Consider the following 21,454-nt stretch of genomic DNA (forward strand, 5'->3'; position numbering starts at 1 on the left):
TGTACGCACATGTGTGTGGCCCAGGTAATCACTTTGGGCCCAAATAAAGCAGAGCCAGGTTTGTACCTGTGTTAGTTTACAGTATTCAGTTTATCGAGTTATTATGTACATAACACTACCCACAGTGCTTCTTCCAAGTGGTGTTCACCATGATGGAGCACTGATTCAGCAGCTGAGGGAGGGCGGTAGGTGGTAATCAGCAGGAGGTTTCCTTGCCCTTGCTTGACCTGAAGCCATGAGACTTCATGGGGTCTGGAGTCAATGTTGAGGACTCCCAGGGCCACTCCCTCCCGACTGTATACCACTGAGCCACCACCTCGGATGGGGCTGCCTTGCCGGTGGGACAGGACATACCCAGGGATGGTGATGGAGGACTTTGCAGGGTGGCCTGGGCTGGGTGTGCCATTGTTGTGTTCGAAGCCGATGCCGGTGGTCCATCAGGTTTTATTTTTCTTACTGTTTTTTGTAGCTGGCTGTTGCAACTGAGTGGCTTGCTAGGCCATGTCAGAGGGCAGTTAAGAGTCAACCATGTTGCTGTGGGTCTGGAGTCACATATAGGCCCGACCTGGTAAGGACGGCAGATTTCCTTCCCTAAAGGATCTGCACTTGCGTCTCTGTATTATTAGTCTGGGCCTCTGGATTACTGGTGCACCACGATCACAGTCACACAGGATGTTGTTTGTGACTTTTGCTCGGGACATCTCAGTGCAGTGGCAGGGGTACAAACCTGATTGGAGTGATTCAACCGTGGAGCTGTGGGAAAGGGAGGTAGTGAGATTTGCATCACAACAATACATTCAAGGACTTTGGAGAGAAAAGGGAGGTTGGAAATGAGGCAATAGTTTGCAAAGAGAGTGATTGAGGGTGGGATTTTTGAGGAGGGAAGTGATGATGGCAGATTTGAAAGAGAGGGAACAGTTTACAATGTCAGCTAGTATGGGGGTCAGAAAGAGAAGCTGGGTGGTTAACAGTTTAGTGAGAATGGGGTCAAGGTAACACACGTTGGGTCTCGTGGACAAGATGAGGTCGGAAAAGGTTAGGGGAGATGGGACAGACGTTGGAAAGAGGCCTAGGATCAGGACTAAGGCAGAGGGGAGCACAAGATGTTTGGTTTGGTGGGAAAGGGGAGGGGGGCCGTGGGAAATGGCAGAGGATGGTCTCAAGCTTAGTGACAAAGAAATGCATGAATTCCTTGCTCTTGAAGTAAATGAGGGTGGAGGGGGAGAGGAGATGGGTTTAAGGAGATGGTTGGTGGTGGAGAAAAGCTGAGTTATCGCTGTTCTCCAGAACAATCCTTGAATTATGGGCATTTTGGCCAATGAGACTCAATATTGCTTTGTATGAATATGGGTTGGAGAGTTCATATGGAGGGAGAGATTTAGGGAGGACAGCAAGGAAGTGCGTTCAGAGGTGAAGAGGGATGGGAGAGCTAAGATGGAGATTGAAATCACCGAGGATGAGGAGTCTCTCAGTGCAGAGGCTGAAGGAGGAAAGGAGGGAGGATATCTTGAGGGATCTAAACTTGGGGTGTGGATTGGGGGAGCGGTAGACAATGAGGATTTTAAAGAAGAGGTGAGGGGTGGACTGAGGTGAGGTGCTTGAAGGAGGAGGAGAAGATTCCAGAGGAGTAAGAGGGGAGAACAAGGTATGACTTAACTGGGATCATGCCCTGGTCTGTATGGTGCAGTAACACATCGGGCAGTGCGTTTACCAATCGAACCACTAGGAGGAGCTCCGACCTACCAGATTGGAATCACAAGGTTTGATTTTGTGAAGAAATGCTGGTCGACAAGTTTACGGGTCTGGGGATCTGGGGGTCCGGGGATCTGCGGGTTTACGGGTCTGGGGGTCTACGGGTCTGCGGGTTTACGGGTCTGGGGATCTGCGAGTTTACGGGTCTGGGGATCTGCGAGTTTACGGGTCTGGGGGTTTACAGGTCTGGGGATCTGGGGGTTTACAGGTCTGGGGATCTGGGGGTTTACGGATCTGGGGGTTTACGGGTCTGGGGGTCTACGGGTCTGGGGATCTGCGGGTTTACGGGTCTGGGGGTCTACGGGTCTGGGGATCTGCGGGTTTACGGGTTTGGGGGTTTACAGGTCTGGGGATCTGGGGGCTTACGGGTCTGGGGGTCTACGGGTCTGGGGATCTGGGGGTTTACGGGTCTGGGGGTCTGCGGGTTTACAGGTCTGAGGATCTGGGGGTTTACGGGTCTGGGGGTCTACGGGTCTGGGGATCTGGGGGTTTACGGGTCTGGGGGTCTGCGGGTTTACAGGTCTGAGGATCTGGGGGTTTACGGGTCTGGGGATCTGTGGGTTTACAGGTCTGGGGATCTGCGAGTTTACGGGTCTGGGGGTCTGCGGATCTACAGGTCTGGGGATCTGCAGGTTTACGGGTTTGCGGTCTACAGGTCTGTGGGTGCACACTGCAGGAATCTCCACGATTCCACTTTGTTTTGCTATGTTACATTCCGACCTGCTTTTCTTAAATTTAGGAGCCAGCTCTCCTTTCCCTCCTCAATTGTGATTCTCTGAACCCTCATACCCACTCACACTCACCCCACGTTTATCTGACCTCGTGAGGCCTCACATGTAACCCCACTATTTAAGAAAGGGCAGAGAGAGAAAACGGGGACCTACAGACCCAGTTAGCCTGACATCAGTAGTGGGGAAAATGCTAGAATCTATTGTTAAGAACGTGGTAACAGGACACTTAGAAAAGAATATTGAGATTGGAGAGTCAGCACGGATTTATGAAAGGGAAATCATGTTTGATAAATCTGTTACAGTTTTTGAGGTTGTAACTAGCAGAATAGATAAGGGAGAACCAGTGGATGTGGTGTATTTGAATTCACAGAAGGCATTCGATAAGGTGCCACACAAGAGGTTATTAAACAAAGTTAGGGATTATGGGATTGGGGGTAATATACGAGCATGGATTGAGGATTGGTTAACGAACAGAAAACAAAGAGTGGTAACAAACGGGTCATTTTCGGGTTGACAGGCTGTAACTAGTGGGGTGCCGCAAGGATCGGTGCTGGGGCCCCAGTTATTCACAATCTATATCAATGATTTGGATGAGGGGACCAAATGTAATATATCCAAGTTTGCTGATGATACAAAGCTAGGTGGGAATGTAAGTTGTGAGGAAGATGCAAAGAGGCTTCAAGGGAAAACAGACAGGCTAAGTGAGTGGGCAAGAACATGGCAAATGGAATATAATGTGGAGAAATGTGAAGTTATCCACTCTGGTAGGAAAAATAGAAAAGCAGAGTATTTTTAAATGGTGAGAGATTGGGAAATGTTGGTGTTCAGAGCGACCTGGGTGTCCTTGTACACCAATCACTGAAAGTTAACATGCAGGTACAGCAAGCAATTAATAAAACAAATGGTATGTCGGCTTTTATTACAAGAGGATTTGAGTACAAGAGTAAATACATCTTACTGCAATTATATAGGGTAGACCTGGAGTATTGTGTAGCTTTGGTCTCCTTATCTAAGGAAGGATATACTTGCCATAGAGGGAGTGCAACAAACGTTCACCAGACTGATTCCTGGGATGGGAGGTAATTGTCCCATGAGGCGACATTGGGGAGCCTATACTAGAGTTTAGAAGAACGAGAGGTGATCTCATTGAAAAATACAAAATTCTTAGTGCTTGACAGGATAGATGCAGGGAGGATGTTTCCCCGGGCTGGGGAGTCTAGAACCAGGACTCTTGTACTCAAATCCTCTTGTAATAAAAGCCGACATACCATTTGTTTTATTAATTGCTTGCTGTACCTGCAGGTTAACTTTCAGTGATTGGTGTACAAGGACACCCAGGGGTCACACTTAGAATCAGGGGTCAGCCATTTAGAACTGAGATGAGGAGAAATTTCTTCACTCAGAGGGTGGTGAGTCTTTGGAATTCTCTATTCCAGAGGGTTGTGGAGGCTCAGTCATTGAGTATATATTTTTTTTACAGATAGATTTTTGGATATTAAGGGAATCAAGGGATATGGGGAAAGTGCAGGGAAGTGGAGTTGAGGTAGAAAATGAGCCATGATCTTATTGAATGGCGGAGCAGGTTCGAGGGGCTGAATGGGTGACTCCTGCTCCTATTTCTTATGTTCGCACCGCCATACTTGGTGAGTTAGGTGGTTTGGATAGGTCGATTCACTCCCGGGCAGGCCTGCCCCTTGGCAAGATCCCGTGTAAGTGACCAGGATGGAAGCCTTGATCTTTCTGGTTCAACAGCAGAGAGAAGGCCTCAGGCCCATAGATCCACGGGGAGACTAAAGAAAAAGGATGACCTTTCTGCATGGCCCTTTCAGACCCCCTGATTTCAGGGTTCCAAGTACAAAAAAGAACTTACATTTATATAGCGCCTTTCATGACCTCAGGAAGTCCCAAAGTGCATTGCAGTCAATGAAGTATTTTTGTAGTGTAGTCACTGTTGTAATGTAGGAAACATGGCAGCCTATTGCACTCAGCAAGCTCCCACACACAGCAATGTGGGAATGACCAGATACCAGGGATAACCCGACTCTTCTTCAAAATACTGCCATGGGATCTTTTACGTCTACCTCAGGGCAAACAGGGCCTCATTTCAGGTCTCATCCCAAAGACCGTTCGGATTAGGGTTAGGGCAGAACTCCCTCAGTGCTGCACTGCAGTTGGTTTAGCAGTAGCTTCATTGAGCAGTCCTCAGTCCGAGGGGAGGCCGAGTCTGGAGCACCAGTAACACCTCCTCCCGCCTCATTCTTTTGACTGCTCCGGCTCTGCTCCTGTTGTTGGTCCTGGCCCAGGTCCACCTCTCCGAGGAAGCTCGGGTAACTGAAACGGGAAGATATGTAACATAAGAAGTCTCCAGCTCCTTTTTATCTTTATACTGCAATGCAGCTGAGCACTGCCTGGTGAAATATCAGGGCCAACACATTGTAAGATAAGGAAGTGAGTGAAGACTAAAATAGGCTTCATTTTATAAGCAGACAATGGGTCTAGTTTACATTTTAGGAAAACTGGACAGATGGTGATCGAAAGCCAAGGAAAGCTCTGTACAAAGATGTAGTAAATCTCTAATGAGGATGTGTTTAAAGTTCAGTTTGATGTAAAATATAATCGGTATATGATGCTGCAGTGACCACAAGTAATGGACATTAAACCAGGAAGTGAGCATTTTTCCAGTCAGAATAGACTAAAAACCCGGTGAAGGTGCTGTCTGTCTTTGCGCTGGAGTAAATCCCATTGTAGTCCCCCACTGCCACCTGCACCCACACCTGGTCCTCGGGGTCCAGGCGCATGAGGGCTCCGCCCGATAGCGAGACAGGCTTCGGCCAGTTGCCGTAGTACTGGAAGAAGGACGAGATGGTCACGTTGTTCTTCATGATGTCAAACTGCAGGCTGGTTTTGTAAACGGTGGAGTGAACCACAAAGTAGTAGAGCCCCGGGATCTCACAGGTGAACTTTCCTGTCGCTGGGTTGTAGTGCTGCTGATCATTGTGTATAACCACATCGAACCGGACTGGCTCCTCCAGCAGGGGGAAGATGTGGGTCTTGGAACGCTTTGCACTGAATGCTGAGTTGTAGCTAAACACGCTCTCCCCTTTGACTCCCTTCTCACCTGTTAGCCCAGCTATCCCTGCAATGCCCTTCGGTCCTATGGGTCCATGCAAGCCTGAAAAGCAAAATCGTGATTTAGAGTGTTACAGTTAGGATTCTCTGGTTCTTTCCTCACCCCCAGAGGAGGAGACCAGCAGCACAGTAAAGTTACAACAATGGCCTGTCTCACTCAGAATCAAGGTCTACATCCAGCTCAGGTTGCTGAAGATTTTCTCTCGTTATGGACTGAGTGCTATACTGGGTTAGGCTCTGTCCTCATGTTTCAGACTAGGATAAATTGTAGAAGTTTACATCGCAGTAGGAGAATATTTGGCCCATCGTGTCCATGCCAGCTCTCTGAAACAGCTCTCCACTTAGTCCCGTTCCCCTGTCCTGTGCAAATTTTCTTTATCAAGATAAATGTTCCTAAACTCTCCCTTGATTTAAATTTAACCCCTCTAGTTACGGACTCACTGACCAGTGGAAATGGATTTCCTATTTACCTTCTCTGCTCTAATGGAAAGAGTCCTCATGTCTCTCATTTCTGCTCATAACTAAAGCCTCCCATCCCTGGTATAATGCAGTGAATCTCTCCTGTACCCTCTCCATGACCTTCACATCTTCCTCAAAGTGGGGTGCCCAGCACTGGATGCAATATTCTAATTGCAGCCCAATCCATTGTGTTGACAGGTTTAACATCACCTCTGCTTTTGTACTCGATGCCCCATTGACAAACACCATGATCCCATGTACTTTATTTTAACAGCTTTATTAACTTGTCCTTTATAGTTAGGGAAGTAGCACTGAAAAAACTGGTTGAACTGAAAGTGGAAGAGGGACTGGCCTCTGGTGGCTGCATCCTAGAACACTGAGGGAAGTCAGAGAGGAAGTAGCAGAGGCTCTGAGCATGATCTGTCAAACATCTTTGGATGGTACCAATGACAGACAGTCCGAGGCTTCTCAATGCAACACCTCTGTTCAAAAAGGGGGAAGGGATAAACCAGGTAATAGAGATCGATAAGCCTAAGATCCATCTGTTGAACCTTTCATTCTTACTCTCATACTCTCCTGTTAAAACCGTAGCAAAGTCCTCCTTTAGTATTTTCGCCATGAAGCTTGTGTTTCGGAGTTTGAGCGACACTTGTAGTCACTGCAATGCATCCGTGAGGCTCAGAATGTCATGGATATCACGTTTCTAGAGGTGTTCACCCCTCAGCTTCAGAGTATGCAGGCAGAGAGGGAATGGGCAACGGCCAGACAGAAGAGGAGGACCAGGCAGATAGTGTAGGAGTTCCCCGAGTGCATCTCGCTCTCCAACCAGTATTCTGTTCTGAGTACTGGTGGGGCTGATGGTTCCTCTGGGGAGTACAGCCAGAGCCAAGTCCACGGCAACTAGGGTGGCTCAGCTGCACACAGGGGGAGGAAGAAGAGTGGAAGAGCCATAGTGGTAGGGGATTCAATAGTTAGGAGAGCAGACAGGCGTTTCTGCGGCCGCAGACGTGACTCCAGGATGGTATGTTGCCTCCCTGGCGCCAGGGTCAAGGATGTCACAGAGCGGCTGCTGGACATTCTGAGGAGGGAGGGTGAACAGCCAGAGGTCGTGGAGCATTTCAGTACCAATGACATAGGTAGAAAAAGGGATGAAGTCCTTGGATATAGGCCAGAACTGGACTTGGATGTGATGCAACCCACAGTCAAATAGCAGAAAGAAATAAAATTGCAAGTCAGTCAGCATCTGTAACCAGAGAAGATGGATTACGGTGTCGGATGTAAGCCCTCATTAGATGTGGGGAAGGGTAACATCTTAAGCCCTACAACCCTCCGAGAAACTCTGTTTTGCTCCAGTTCTGGTCTCTTGTGCACCCGCCATTCCCTTCGCCCCACCATCGGCGGCCGTGCATTCAGCTGCCTGGGCCGCAAGCTCTGGAATTCCCTCCCTAAACCTCTCCGCCTTTCTCCTCCTTAAATCTCTTTGACCAAACTTTTGGTCACCTGACCTAATGTCTCTATGTGGCGCGGTGTCAGACTTTGTTTGATAACGCTCTGGGACGTTTCACTACGGTGAAGGTTGTTGTTGCTGAAATGTTAACTTCACTTTACAGAGTGCAGCTGGCCAGCTGTGTAATTGCAGCAAATTCTGCTGTTACTCCACAGTCAGAGCCCCTGCCGACACCTACTGCACGGGCACACATGCCAAGGGTGGCCACTGGGGTGGACAGATAGTGCCTGCGGGGACTGTGTCCCAACCTTCGGCAAAGGGGCGGAGAAAGCCGCGCTCCCCGCTGCTGGGACTCTGCGCGGACTCTGTAAACAGAAGCAAATGCAAATCCCAGGACTCAGTCCAAGTAATCTGGACAGACAACATTTCAAAAGAAGCGATAGAGATTCCTGATCAAAATAAAATAACCCGGGCCCAGGAGCGTGTTCCAACTTCCTTTAGGAAAAAACAAAATCAAGTGACTAAGTTGCCCAGATCGCTCCGCGTAGACCCCAGCCACTCCTCCCCACCTCCTCACACTGCCAGCTCAGTATCATTAACAGGAATGAGTAATAAGCAACTAAATGCTTCTTGTAAACCCGAACACATCTCTTAAAGGGGCACTGCTGTCAGGAGGGAAAGAGTTTTTGACAAAACTTTCTGTTCACGGAAGCAAGCTGTGATCTGTCAATCCAAGCAGTACGATGATAAGTTGCGACGCAGTTTATATTATTGTACTGTGATATGTAAAGACAATAGAAATATCAAACTCTAGGAAACTGGCCTCGGACGGAAGCTCCTCGATGGCATGGGCTGACATGAAGGAATGCAGTGTTCAGGAAATATTTCTATCACACATGCCAGTTATAATCAAAACCCCGGGGCAAACAGACTGATGCGAGGAGCACGGAGGGTGTGACACACAGGGCGGAGTGTTACACCCTGTCCCATGGTTCTGCCTCCAATCTGGGAGTTACACTCTAGGAGGAAGGATGAAGAGCAGGATCAGCTCTCCTTTCTCTCACTGTTGTACGCTCTATTGGTGCCAGGAGTGCATCAACCGGGGGCCAAGACTGTGAGCATTGGCAGGCAATTCAGTCATGGGGGACATCTCAGCAGAGCCAGTACTATCCTCATGCAAACTTGCACTTTCCAACAAAAACTAACTACCATGAGGCTCTTTGGTTCAGGATTATTTCCAAATTATAGTTTGGTTGGTATTTATAACATAAGTGTTTATAACACTGAGCTGTGAGCCGAGCGGCCAGGAGCAGCACGAACATACCTTGTTTTCCTTCGTCACCCTTCTCTCCTTGTGGTCCAGGCATTCCGTCCCTCCCATATCTCCCGTCCCGCCCTGGCACCCCTGGGTGCCCATTACGTCCCGGAGTTCCTGGAATTCCAGGATGACCAGCACAAAATCCAGAAAGGTTGTTGTCCTCCATGTTGGCCGAGGCACACGACAGCAACCAGAGCCACACGGGCAGGGTTACAGGAGTCATCCCAAGGCTCGGACAGCAAATCCAACTCTAGAGAGAAAAGGAATCACTGTTAGGCCTCAGTGGAGAATTGTGGCCAATTCCGGGCATCGGACTTTAGGAATGAAGTCAAGGCCCTGGAGAGGGTACAGCGGAGAGATACTAGAATGGCCCCAGGAATAAGGGGCGTCAGTTACATGGAGAGACTGGAGATGCTGGGGTTGTTCTCCTTAGAGCAGAGCAGGTTAGGAGGAGATTTAATAGAAATGTTCAAAATGATAAGGGGTTTTAATAGGGTCGGTCACCAGAGGACAAAGATTTAAGATCATTGGCATAAGTAGCAGAGGGAAGATGAGGAGAATGATTTTACGCAGCGAGTTGTTGTGATCGGGAACGCGCGGCCTGAAAGGGCGGTGGCAGCAGATTCAATAGTGACTTTCAAACCGGGGAATTAGATAAATACTAGAAAAGGAAAAATATGCAGGGCCGTGAGGAAAGAGCGGGGGGAGTGGGATTAATGAGATAGCTCTACCAAAGAAGCCAGCACAAAGGTCGAGTGGCCTCCTGTGTTGTATGAGTTTGATTCTATTTTAATTCATACTTGTCCGGCTAACGGGGGTGGGGAACGGGGGGTGGGTGACTGAACAGAGTCAATCCTCCTTTACACTGCCCGAGCTGCAGCTCTGAGGATGTCAGTGAGGAATAACCTTCAGGCTTACAGTTGGAGCTAAAAACAGAAAATGCTGGAAATCTCAGCGGGCCAGGCAGCATCTGTGGAGAGAGATTCCAGCATCCACACACAGTATTTTGCTTCTGTCTCACTTGGAGTTCGTGCATCCCAACCCCAGGAAGGAAGTATTCAATATCTCGGGAGAGAAGGGACAGATTGTTCTGGACAACTCTTTGGAAAGAGATTATTCTGTTGCGCTGTCAGAGGGCAGGATGGGTGGGGGAGAGGTTCGGAATCTAAAGAGAAAAAGCAAAACTAGAGTCAAATCCTCTGGTGTGAGCCAAGGTACTTACAGTGCCATCTGATTAATGACCTTTTCTCACCCCTCAGGATGCCACTCAAACTGTCAACATGTGTTTTGGTATCAAACCAATCTGCTCAGTCACTGACCCAGACCCGAGACAGGAAACATAACCAGTAGATCGAGTGTCTGCTGCAGGTTGGCAGACTTGTGAATTTGTGATGCTCACAGCCTCTGGCTCCGCCTCTCGATCGGATCTCGCTGATTTGAAGCTGTCTCGTGGTCTGTGTCTGTAATCCAGATGTTGGTGACACAGCTGTCTCCTTGGCTGGAATCCCTTGCGGTTCCTGCATTGTGTTTACAGCCGCAATAATTGACAGCTCACACAGACTTACCGCACGCAGTGTACCCAGGACCTGCCCTTTGGCTGTGGTCTGGTGCCCAGTCAGTGAGAGAGGGACACACTCTGTATGATAGTGTTTGTCAGACCTCTGAGGGTGGGAAAAGCTGTGTGTCATGTCAAGCGACGCATGACGCTTGAGTAAAGACACAGGGACTGGGAATGCGTCCTGATTTACACCATTGCATCGCCTGTTTAATAGATTGTCAAACAATATTTCATGAAAGCCATTATCCTTTAATTAAAATAAGTGCAGGCTGGGCTCCGAGTTCCACCCTTTACTCCCCTGTCGTGTTTACCAAGTCTTGTGACCGAAGCAATCTCATTTCCGTTACTTTAAACCCAAACCGGCCTCAGAACAATGAGCAAACCTCCAACTGCCAGAACTGGAGCTTAATGAGTTTTTATTCATCTCAATAGAGTGAGGTACATCACACCCAGACAGCCTATCCTGTCACACACTGACATCATCCTGCTCAGCTTTTTCTTAACTCCAGAAAATAAAGTCCTTTTTCAAACATTCTTCACACCGCCAGTTGTCTTCAGATCCCCCCATCTGTTCACTGAAATGAGAGTCCATGTTTTAAATTTGCTCCCCACTCTCTGGTTACTGTGAAATAAAGTAGAATTACAGGATGGGAGTTCATTTAAGGAACAATTAAAATCTCTCAGACTGCAGGCTGAGGTTTGTATATCCACAGAAAAATATTTTGAACCCGACCCATAGCCAACATCTGGGGCTCTGTCTCTAACAGGGGGCGGGTACAGGAAGTGCTCGGATTGTTAATAAGGTTTAACGTTCCAGTCCTTCAATCCCTTGGAAAACTAAAAGACACACATTTAAAACATACATTAAATAACTCACCGTAAACATGAAATATTTTCTACTTCTGCAAGAAGCGAAACTGTGAGAGTGGTGGCGACAGCTCTTCGATATCGCAGCCCGTGTCAGCGTGGCTTTGCGCAGCCCTTCAGTCTCCTGATCAGACAGCCCACCATCCAGCTCAGTTCACAGGGAATGAGCAAGCTCTCTTACTTACAAACTCTGTCCGACTCCAGGAGGAAATGGTTGGTGCGCTCAGAGGCAGATCCAGGAACAGCAGAATGAGTAAAGACACAGGGACTGGGAACAGACTGAGTAAAGGCACAGGGACTGGGAACAGACTGAGTAAAGGCACATGGACTGGGAACAGACTGAGTAAAGACACAGGGACTGGGAACAGCGAGTAAAGACACAGGGACTGGGAACAGACTGAGTAAAGACACAGGGACTGGGAACAGACTGAGTAAAGACACAGAGACTGGGAACAGGGAGTAAAGACACAGGGACTGGGAACAGACTGAGTAAAGACACAGGGACTGGGAACAGACTGAGTAAAGACACAGGGACTGGGAACAGACTGAGTAAAGACACAGGGACTGGGAACAGGGAGTAAAGACACAGGGACTGGGAACAGACTGAGTAAAGACACAGGGACTGGGAACAGACCGAGTAAAGACACAGGGACTGGGAACAGACTGAGTAAAGACACAGGGACTGGGAACAGACTGAGTAAAGACACATGGACTGGGAACAGCGAGTAAAGACACAGGGACTGGGAACAGACTGAGTAAAGACACAGGGACTGGGAACAGACTGAGTAAAGACACAGGGACTGGGAACAGGGAGTAAAGACACAGGGACTGGGAACAGACTGAGTAAAGACACTGGGAACAGACTGAGTAAAGGCACAGGGACTGGGAACAGACTGAGTAAAGACACAGGGACTGGGAACAGACTGAGTAAAGACACAAGAACTGGAAACAGAGTAAAGACACAGGGACTGGGAATAGACTGAATAAAGACACAGAGACTGGGAACAGGGAGTAAAGACACAGGGACTGGGAACAGACTGAGTAAAGACAAACCGATTCTCACAAAGTCAGTTCTCTTTTCAGAGAAATAACTCAGAGGATAATAAATGTTCAGTAAATCAGATGCTCAGTGATGTTCTACAAATTCTATGCCCACTATTGTCCACACATTCAGTCCCACTCCAGGACTTGACAACATAACCTAAACGGGCATCACAATCCAACACGGAGGGAGTGCTGCATTGCCAGCAGTGTAGATAACAAACCAATACCTCGGCTCCCTGTCCCAAGGTACTATTTGAATGTCAGGGAGTTCTCCCGGTGTCCTGGGGCCAATATTCCTCCCTCACCAACAGCACGAGAAACAGACTAATTGTTCATTACGTAATTCATTGTAGGTGAAGTGGGATGTGATAAGACAGTACATAAGACAGTGATAAGACGTTTATTCTAAATTATTTTATTCTACTTCTTACACAGTGCAAGGGATGAAGGTTAAAATTCTAAACGCAGCCAGGTCGAGTGAGAAAGTAAGGACAGTAATATCCTGACAGACTGGACTCCAAAAAGGTAGATTTATTCCAGTGACCATATTCCTGTTTTATTTATTTCTGTATCTAAATTAAATGAGATGTTGTAAAGTTAAACAAGATGCAGATACTCTGCACTGAATGCAGCGTTGAGATGTGTTTGTGCTGCTAGCTTTTTCCATTTACCATTTCCCCCCATTTTATTCGCCCTCTCCTGAAGGTACCGAGTTCTTGAGTACCTCACCCAAGTTGTCGCTCTTCATGTGTGACCTTCAACAGTGAGTGTCAGGAGGCTGCTCGACTGTGGTGGCATCACAGCCCAGCCAAATCCAATCCTCAACGAGCAGCCACGAACATACATTCTAGTAGCAGTCACTGGGTAGCGATCAGGAGCAGGGAACCCGGCTGATTCTATTCCCTCCCAGTCCAAGAATACTAAAGTCAATCTGAGAATTGCAATAGCTGCCCTAGCGATTAGCTAACTCCGCACAGGCTATCCATCAAACCCAGAACCTTGCTGCCCTGTGCCACAATGGGCAGTGCATTCACCCACTGAACTTTGGGGCAATTGCTTTCAGGCTCCTGAGTCACACATTGGGGGCCATTTTAACCAAACCCGCCCCGCGGGAGACTGACGGGATCGGGTGCAATGCTGTTTTTACAGCCGAGTCAAGTTTATAATCGGGCAGGGTGTAAAACCAGTGCCTGTTGCCTGTTGCTTTCCCGCCGGGTGAACTAGGTTCAAATGACCCCCATTGAGTCAGCTCCACCCAGCGAGGCATCCAGAGGTTATAGCAACAGGGATCTCATGTACCCGGAGCCTGCAAACCTCTGCTATCGTGATAATCGCAAAACATATCCATGTTTAAGATAAATTAAAATGGCTGCTTGAAAGCCTCTTGGCCATAGTTTGCGCTGCTTCAAAATAAATCACGACTCCTGCGACACGCGTGTTTCCATTATGGCGGCGGTGACATTCCGAGCTTGCATCGTCTGTCCGAGACTGGGAGGCCACCTGATAGACATGATGTTTCTTTAAATCGGAGTTCCAGCATCACAGCCTTGGTCTTGTCGAAGGAAGAATAAAACTCCACATGGGGAGAACTTATAAACATTCTCAGCTCTCACTTTTACTAAGAAATGTGTAATTCGCGTTTTATTGAGGCTCGGTCATGCGGTCTCCCAGACACTGGTGTTATGGGAGTTGCAATTAAAACAGTTTCTGTTGTTAAGGTGAGCGGTAGCTGTAGTTATGGATTGGGTCGGAGTGTTACCTCTCCCACTATGGCCTCACACATTCAATGGGGTCATCAGAGTCTGGGAAAAGGTTACAATTGAAAGGCCACATTATGCCCAGGGACTCGAGCGAGTGCTGGCACCGTTTCTCAGCAGATAGGCAGAGAGACTGGCAGGGTGGTACTACCCCACCGTCCTGTGTACACTTGGGAACAAAGATGCTGCAGGTTAGCAGGCGAAGATTCTCATAGCAAACCAACCCGGTCAGGAGCTGTCGGAATGAAAGGATAGACTGTTAGTGCCGCGACATCCAGGTACCATCGGGTTAGAACTGGTCAGAACCATTTGCACTGGGACCTTGTTAGACTGGATCAAATGCTCAACTGTACAACAGAAAGTTGACAAGCATGGAAAGGATTCCTAGTAACAGGGCTGTCAGTAACAGACTCCAAGAACATGTGGCTGGGGCTATGTCATTTCCCTCACTCAGAAGGAATTTGGATAAATATCTGGTTGGGAGCAGGATCTCACCATCTCCACAAATCCTCAGCACAGATCATTTGGTCAGCCGTGGGTAGCACTCTCTCTCGCCTCTGAGTCATGAAGGTTATGGGTTCAAGCCCCACTCCAGAGACTAGAGTACAAATAATCTAGGCTGACACTCAGTGCTGTATTGAGGGAGTACTGCACTGTCGGAGATGCTGTCTTTTGGATGAGATGTTAAACTGAGGCCTTGCCTCCATTCTCAGGTGGACATAAAAGAGTAGGGGAGTTAGCCCCAGTGTCCTGACCAATATTTATCCCTCAATCTACATCATTGTTTGTGGCTGCTGTGTTTCCTACAGTGACAACACTTCATTGACTGTAAAGTGTTTTTGGATGTCCGATGGTCATGACAAGCGCTATATAAATGCAAGTCTTTCTTTCTTTACAAACACTTCAAAACTGTGGGACTCCACAGGTCTCTCAGTCTCCCCTTCCCCCAACCTAAGCTTGGTGTCACCAAACTAATACTTGGTTCATCTCATCTTGTCTTTTAAACCTCGTTTTAATCCTGAATTATGGGTCTTATCCAGTGTTCCTCAAGGGGCGTGGTGCTCCAGTAATGCTTAGACTGAGGGGCTTCCCCACACTGGGGGAAGAGTAGGTGTTGTCTGTGAAGAGCAGCAGTCTCCAGGGTGTAACAGTGGAGGTGTGAAGCTGGAAGAATATTTTGGAGATTTGCTTGATATTCTATGGTCACGGGGAATATTGAACCAGATTTTCCCACAGGAGAATAAATGATTGGAGTGGAGTCAATGCATGTCATGCGGAAGGCGTGAGATAGATGGACTGAATACTCTCTCCAAATTCCAGTGATTTAATTTCAGGATATTTAATGAGTTACATTTCTCATAAGTGGACCTTGCTCCTACAAACTCACATAATCCTAGATTGCTAGTGCCCAGTGCATTTCATTTCTCTCAAGTGCTCTGGGAGATGGACTCAGGTTCAAAATTAACTAACAAAATATATTTACTGAAGTTAAACCAGTGAGACAAAGAGAACAGCGCACTGCTGACACTCCATGGCATGCTAGTGTCTTACACTGAGAATCCAGCAACAGCAGCAAGCTGAGAGATCAGCAGGTGTGGTGGGCATAGCCATGTCCTCTCACCTTGTAGTCTTTTAGGGTTGAAATAGCACTTCGCTGATCTGGAATTCCAAGCCAGATATTGGGGAACGAAGTCTCATTATAACTGAGACCCTGACACATCTCCACCTCAATCTTCTCACAATTGGTTTCTGGGAAAGGAGAGCAAAATATTCATGGCATGTTCAGAATAAATTGGAGTTTCCTGGGACATCGGACAGCTCCACCCTCTCTCCCATGGCTCGGTGGGTACATATACTGCCAAGTGTAGTACTGAGCATTGAGCAGAAAGATACCACATTCACCCTGTGGTCTGTGCTCTGTTTACTGAGCTAGCAGTCGATGTTACAACTGGGGAACATTAACATGCAGTCAGTTAGAACCATGACCAGTTAGAACCATGACCTTTCGTCTTTGGGCGTTGCGTTTGAGCTCAGCCTGACCTGATGAGGTGGATGTCGCTCATTTTTTTCAGGTTCATCAGTATTCTCAGCCCACCTCCATTTAGCAACAAGTTAGAACAAAAACTACTTGATTTCTCCATACATTTATCTAATGAGTTACAGTAATAAGTACAGAACCAGAGGGCACGGCCTGTGCATAAAGGGGGGTAAATTTAAAACTAAGCTGTGGAAACATATTTCTGTGAGCGAGTGGTCAATCTATGGAACAGGCTCCGTGGGAGATATTGGAAGCAGTTAGTATTGATTCAGTCAAATGCAAATGACATAGATTTCTTTCAGAAAATAATACTTAGGGATACAGTATTTGAGTAGTTGGAGACAGGTGGTGTGCTGAGTGTAGCGAGCGCGGGAGGAACAGGTGACTGTGGTTTCCAAAACTCTCCATCACTGGGGATTTCCTCGCCCTCTGTCTAGGTCTGTTGTAGACTCATTGATCGATTGATTAGTCAACAATTCCATTATTGTTGTAGCAAGTGACTCCCAGGCTAGATGGACTTTGGTCTTTTTTTGTCTAGCAATTCCTATGTTCCTGTAGGTAGCTTTTTCCATTGAACCCCATTCACAGGATCGTACCATAAGGCAGGTGTGTGACACCACTGCAGTTCATCTCGTCACTCCCATCCGAGCAGTCGTTCCAGCCATCACACACCCACTGCAGCGCTTCACACTGCCCATTTATACAGCTGAACTCATGAGGGCCGCACGTCGCTGAGAGAAAGAAGGAAGAAGGAAGAATTATTAGGGCGAGTGATTTAACCTCCTGTGAACTTCTAGACTTACTGCATACAGTGGAATTTGCTCCCCAAATATCACAAATGTGGGTAAAAGGTTCTAGAGGCAGGGAAAATGTTAGATTTGAGCAGACCGAAGTGATGACAAATCATTAACCCCGATAAGGGTTTAGGATACACCATATGGGGTTGATTCAAAGGAAAGGGGAGCTGAATTTTCATTTTGTATTTTTGCTCCTCTGAATCCTTGAACATTGGAGCCATATCAGCGGGGTTAACACCCTCCAGCCATCAGGTGGTATATTCCTGGTATCACCGTTGGTTTGATACAAGCACCCAGCTGAAGTACAGGACCTTTCTCGTGAATGCGGAAATTGGAGCGATAATCAGTGCAGGCCACTGCCTGAGGCTACTGGGGCCATTACAAGCGTGTTTACTTTTCAAAAATACTTCATGTGTCCTGAGGTGGCGAAAGGCACTAAATAAATAAAATGTTTTTTCTTTCTTTCTCCCTTTCTCACTGCCTCACTTTCTTTTTTTGGAAAAGGGGAATTGATGGAAAAGCAAAGGGAGGTCAAAAGTGTAAAAGTGAAGCAGGACAACCTGGAAATAATGGTATAACATGGCAGTGTTGAAATCACATTCCACCTGGGGAAAATGCTGTGTAATGGCAGGGCCTGGAGTTTCAGCACATGGTCCCTCACACAATACTTTGATCTGCGCTGGTACATGTAGCTCACAAATTCACCCTCATGAATGCAACATACAACAGTGTCTCTCTCACACATCAGAGAACAGAAATGAATAATTTAAAAGAAATTCTGCAAAATTGGCATTGATGTGCCAAGTGAGCATTGGCCCGTTTAGTATGAACCCCTCTCATCCACTTAGTCAGTTGTACAGGAACACTGATGGTCCCGAGAGGAGCTTGGCCACTCGTTTCCTTTCTCAAGGGTGTTGCACAGCACAGTAAGAAAGCACAGCATTCAGAAACCTTAAACAGAATTATGTAATAATTACAATTCCATGAGGCTTGTTCGAGCGGCAAGGACAGGCAAAGTGCAGCGGTGTTCCTTACCTTCGCTTCTGTTGACCGACCAGTAGGTGGCAAAGAATCCCACATTTGATTCACCCTCATCAGCCACAAAAAGAACCAGCATCTCATGTCGTGGGGACGTCAGAGTCGGGGGGACTGAGTCCCCACAGTATCTTTCAAAGGAAAGGAGCGGCTTTACTTTGTGCTTTTTACTCTCATTTCTTTTCCCACTTGGTCTCATGCAGCTGAGAGTTCAGGCACATATGTTGCCCCTGTCCTCTTGTAACTGGCCATCAGGAGACACCTGCGACCACCCAGGTGTCTCTCTCCCCTCTGACTATTCCTCCGTCCCCAGGGCTGTAAGACACTCAACATGGCCAGGACTGGAGCATTGTGCCTCTCTCCCGCATGACGCTGTGTGTCAGCTCGTTCGTGGTTACCCCATTCACCATGTGAGGGAGGATATCCTCCACAGGTGGGAGGTTTAAATCTGGGCCCCAGAGGTGAAAGGTTACTGTTATACTGCACTGCACCTGTTAATTCTGCCCTGTGGGTATTTTGTACACATTACCTGCCCATGAGGCTGCTGGGACTGCTACTGGCTTGGTCATGCACCTCCACAAAGTCATAGTGACAGTCTGCCACGGACTCCAGGCTGAAGTTGTGGAACAACAACTGGATTACGTGACCCTGAGGGACGGAGATGTGCCACACACATACCTACACAACAACAGAACACAGGAATTACCAAACAATACAGTCTGCGTAAGATTATGCCGTCTACTTATCGAGAGTCCTTCATTGAGACAATTCTAATTACTACTTACATTGGGAAAGTGATAAATAGACAACTAGACAAAGAGAGGAGCTGATGGTGTGGACTGTAGATGAAGGGATTGTGAAGGCTCTGTGGGTAGATGCCCACAGGGCATGCACAGCAGGAAGATCTTGCATTTACATAGCACCTTTCACATCCTCAGGATGTGTCAAAGTGCTTCACGATTATTTGAAGTATAGTCACTGTTGTAAATCAGGAAACACAGCAGCCAATTTGCACATAACAAGCTCCCACAAACAGCAGTGAGATCAATGACCAATTAAACTGTTTTAGTGATGTTGGTTGAGGAATAAATATAGGCCAGGACAGCAAGGGAACTCCCCTACACTTCTTCAAAATATTGCCATTGGAATCATTTATATCCACCTGAGAGGGCAGACGGGGCCTTGGTTTAATGTCTCATTTGAAAAACAGCACCTCCGGCAGTGCAGTATTGAAGTGCCAGCCTAAATTGTGCGTTCAAGTTTCTGGAGTGGGACTTCTGACTCAGAGGTGAGAGTGCTACCACCAAGCCAAGCCTGACACGCAAGTTCAATCGCTGGTCTGTGCTGAAATAGCTGATTTTGGTTGGGGGTGGGGGGTGGGGGGAGGGGCAGTACAGTTGGGCTCAGGAGAGAGAGACAGACTCGTTCCTTTCCTCATTAGTATCCAGCACTTGCAGTTGGAAAATGCTCCTGTGTTAACGTCGGGTGATGATGCGATGGGAGCTCAGTTCTCATGCCTCCCGTGGTCGAATAGCTTGCCAGCACTCACAGTCTAGGCTCACAGAATGGCCACCTGGTTCTGGTAGCAGAGGGCAGTGTGCACGCTTGGAACCATGTCCCAGTAAGAGTCAGTGCCTTCAGGAGCGAGCAGGAGAAGCTTGAGACGGGAAATTACGAGACAGACAGACATAGATCAATGGGTAACTGGAGAGAAACAGCAAGACAGACTGGCACAGAGCAAAGTGTTTTTATCTTTCCATCGAGTCATATATCAGAATTTAGTAGTAATGGAGCCGCTACCCTGACCACACACATACCAGACTGAACAATGTACATTAATCAAACGCACATGAGCATCTGGAGTTTCTTACAGTGGCACAGCCCATGTTACAAATCGTTTCATTCTGTTGTAGAGTTTGTTTGTGTCCAACATCTCCTGCTTGCTCCTTTGATGCTCAGTTGTCAAGGACAATTTGTCTCTGAGCTACACAGACCACAAGAGCCCAGATTCAGTCCTCAATCTGTGCTCAGATGGTTAATCTCAGGCATTATAATCATCAAATAGCTTGCCACACTTGTTGTATAAGCTAATAGATGTCAGCTATGGCTCATGCGGTAGCACTCTCGCTTCTGAGTCAGAAGGTCATGGATTCAAGTCCCACTCTAGAGGCTTGAGCACAGAAGCCAGGCAGACACTCCCAGTGCAGTACTGAGGGAGTGCTGCACTGTCGGAGGTCTTTCAGATAAGGAGTTAAACTGAGGCCCCTTCTGCCTTTCAGGTGAATGTAAAAGATCCCATAACATTATTCGAAGAAGAGCAAGGGTGTTCACCCCGGTGTCCTAACCAATATTGCTGAAGCAGATTTTCTGGTCATTATATCATTGGTGTGTGTGGGATCTTGCTGTGCACAAATTGGATGCTGCGTTTCACACAGCGCAACTGTAACTACAAAGCACTTTGGGACATCCTGAGGTCATGAAAGGCACGATATAAATGCAAGTCTTTCTTTCAAAATGACTGTAAAAATCTCAATTTCTGGAACTGCGTTACCCAGACCACACTGATGGGTGTAAATAATTTTTTCTGTAAGGTGAAGAATGACTACTTTAGGTGAGGTACCATCAGGACTGGTGCCCATTGGACCAACCCCTGGAGAGGAGTGGATAAAACTGAAGAAAGGTCGCTCACTGGGCATCAGTCTGGAATCGGGAGGTGCTACAATGGTCAGTTTGGGACTGGTGGATAGTAAAGGCAGGCTGAGACCGACGGAGGTGAAGGCTCAGTGAAGGGGATGGGATTTTATTAATGATGATCTAACCTGTGCCACATTTACCTACCTGCCTGTGTGGATACTGCTCGGGGTGTTTGGGAGTGGACAGAGATCCTTCCAGAGTGGTCAGAAGTCCACCGCAATCTAAAAGCAATGGGAACACCGGGAATACATTAGCGATTTGCAACACCCCATAATCGGTCATCAGGAATTTAGATAAAGAAAAACTCCATTTATATAAAAAATCAATCAATAAAATCAACAAAGGTGCTGAGTCTTTACAGTCTTTCACTCGATTTTGATCAGGTAGTTGATTTTTCATCTACTCTGCACTAACCATCAGCCTTATGATCAGGAGTATCCTCTTCTGGTCCAGTCTAACATTCCCATTTTCCACACCAGATGTCCTTGTGGTCTTTGAAGAAGACTGACAATTTCAGGGGAGACTTTCCACTGCAGCACTCCCAGTTGGAGCGGCACCCACCAGGAGCACATATCAGGAGATCGCGCAGCTCCAGCCCATGATTGTCCATCCAAAAGGAACAGCGGGTGGGTGGGGGAGGTTTACCGATGGGTGCATCTCCGCACCGGGGCACTAAGTGGCAAATGTCCCTTTTCGTGCCAATCCACTTGGGAGAGCTGGTACATGAGGGCGCTCTGGGATGGAGCCTTCCTGTGATCAAGGATCTGTTCTAGATGGAAAACCATCGATTCTGCAGTTACACAGTGAGTGACCCTTACCCTGAATAAA

General features: G+C 47.5%; 2 protein-coding genes across 2 annotated transcripts in view; both read right to left on the bottom strand.

Annotated features, from left to right (window-relative positions):
* Window positions 1-4,924: 4,924 nt before the first annotated feature.
* Window positions 4,925-11,408, bottom strand: c1qtnf5 (C1q and TNF related 5). The gene is made up of 3 exons (XM_070893183.1): window positions 11,272-11,408; window positions 8,843-9,086; window positions 4,925-5,655 (listed from the first exon to the last, which is right to left on the bottom strand). The coding sequence occupies exons 1-3, from the start codon at window positions 11,278-11,280 to the stop codon at window positions 5,138-5,140; spliced, it is 771 nt and encodes a 256-aa protein (XP_070749284.1). The 5' UTR covers window positions 11,281-11,408; the 3' UTR covers window positions 4,925-5,137.
* Window positions 11,409-12,704: 1,296 nt separating this feature from the next.
* The window catches only part of mfrp (membrane frizzled-related protein), a 35,905-nt gene continuing 27,155 nt past the window's right edge, over window positions 12,705-21,454 (bottom strand). The window contains exons 8-13 of the mRNA XM_070893184.1: window positions 20,771-20,847; window positions 18,462-18,610; window positions 17,933-18,063; window positions 16,697-16,831; window positions 15,684-15,811; window positions 12,705-14,297 (exon numbers count right to left, since the gene is read on the bottom strand). Coding sequence (XP_070749285.1) covers window positions 14,073-14,297; window positions 15,684-15,811; window positions 16,697-16,831; window positions 17,933-18,063; window positions 18,462-18,610; window positions 20,771-20,847 — 845 coding nt within the window. The 3' untranslated portion in view covers window positions 12,705-14,072. The remainder of the gene's footprint in view (window positions 14,298-15,683; window positions 15,812-16,696; window positions 16,832-17,932; window positions 18,064-18,461; window positions 18,611-20,770; window positions 20,848-21,454) is intronic.

Source organism: Pristiophorus japonicus, chromosome 11, assembly GCF_044704955.1.
Source record: "Pristiophorus japonicus isolate sPriJap1 chromosome 11, sPriJap1.hap1, whole genome shotgun sequence".
NCBI lineage: Eukaryota > Metazoa > Chordata > Chondrichthyes > Pristiophoridae > Pristiophorus > Pristiophorus japonicus.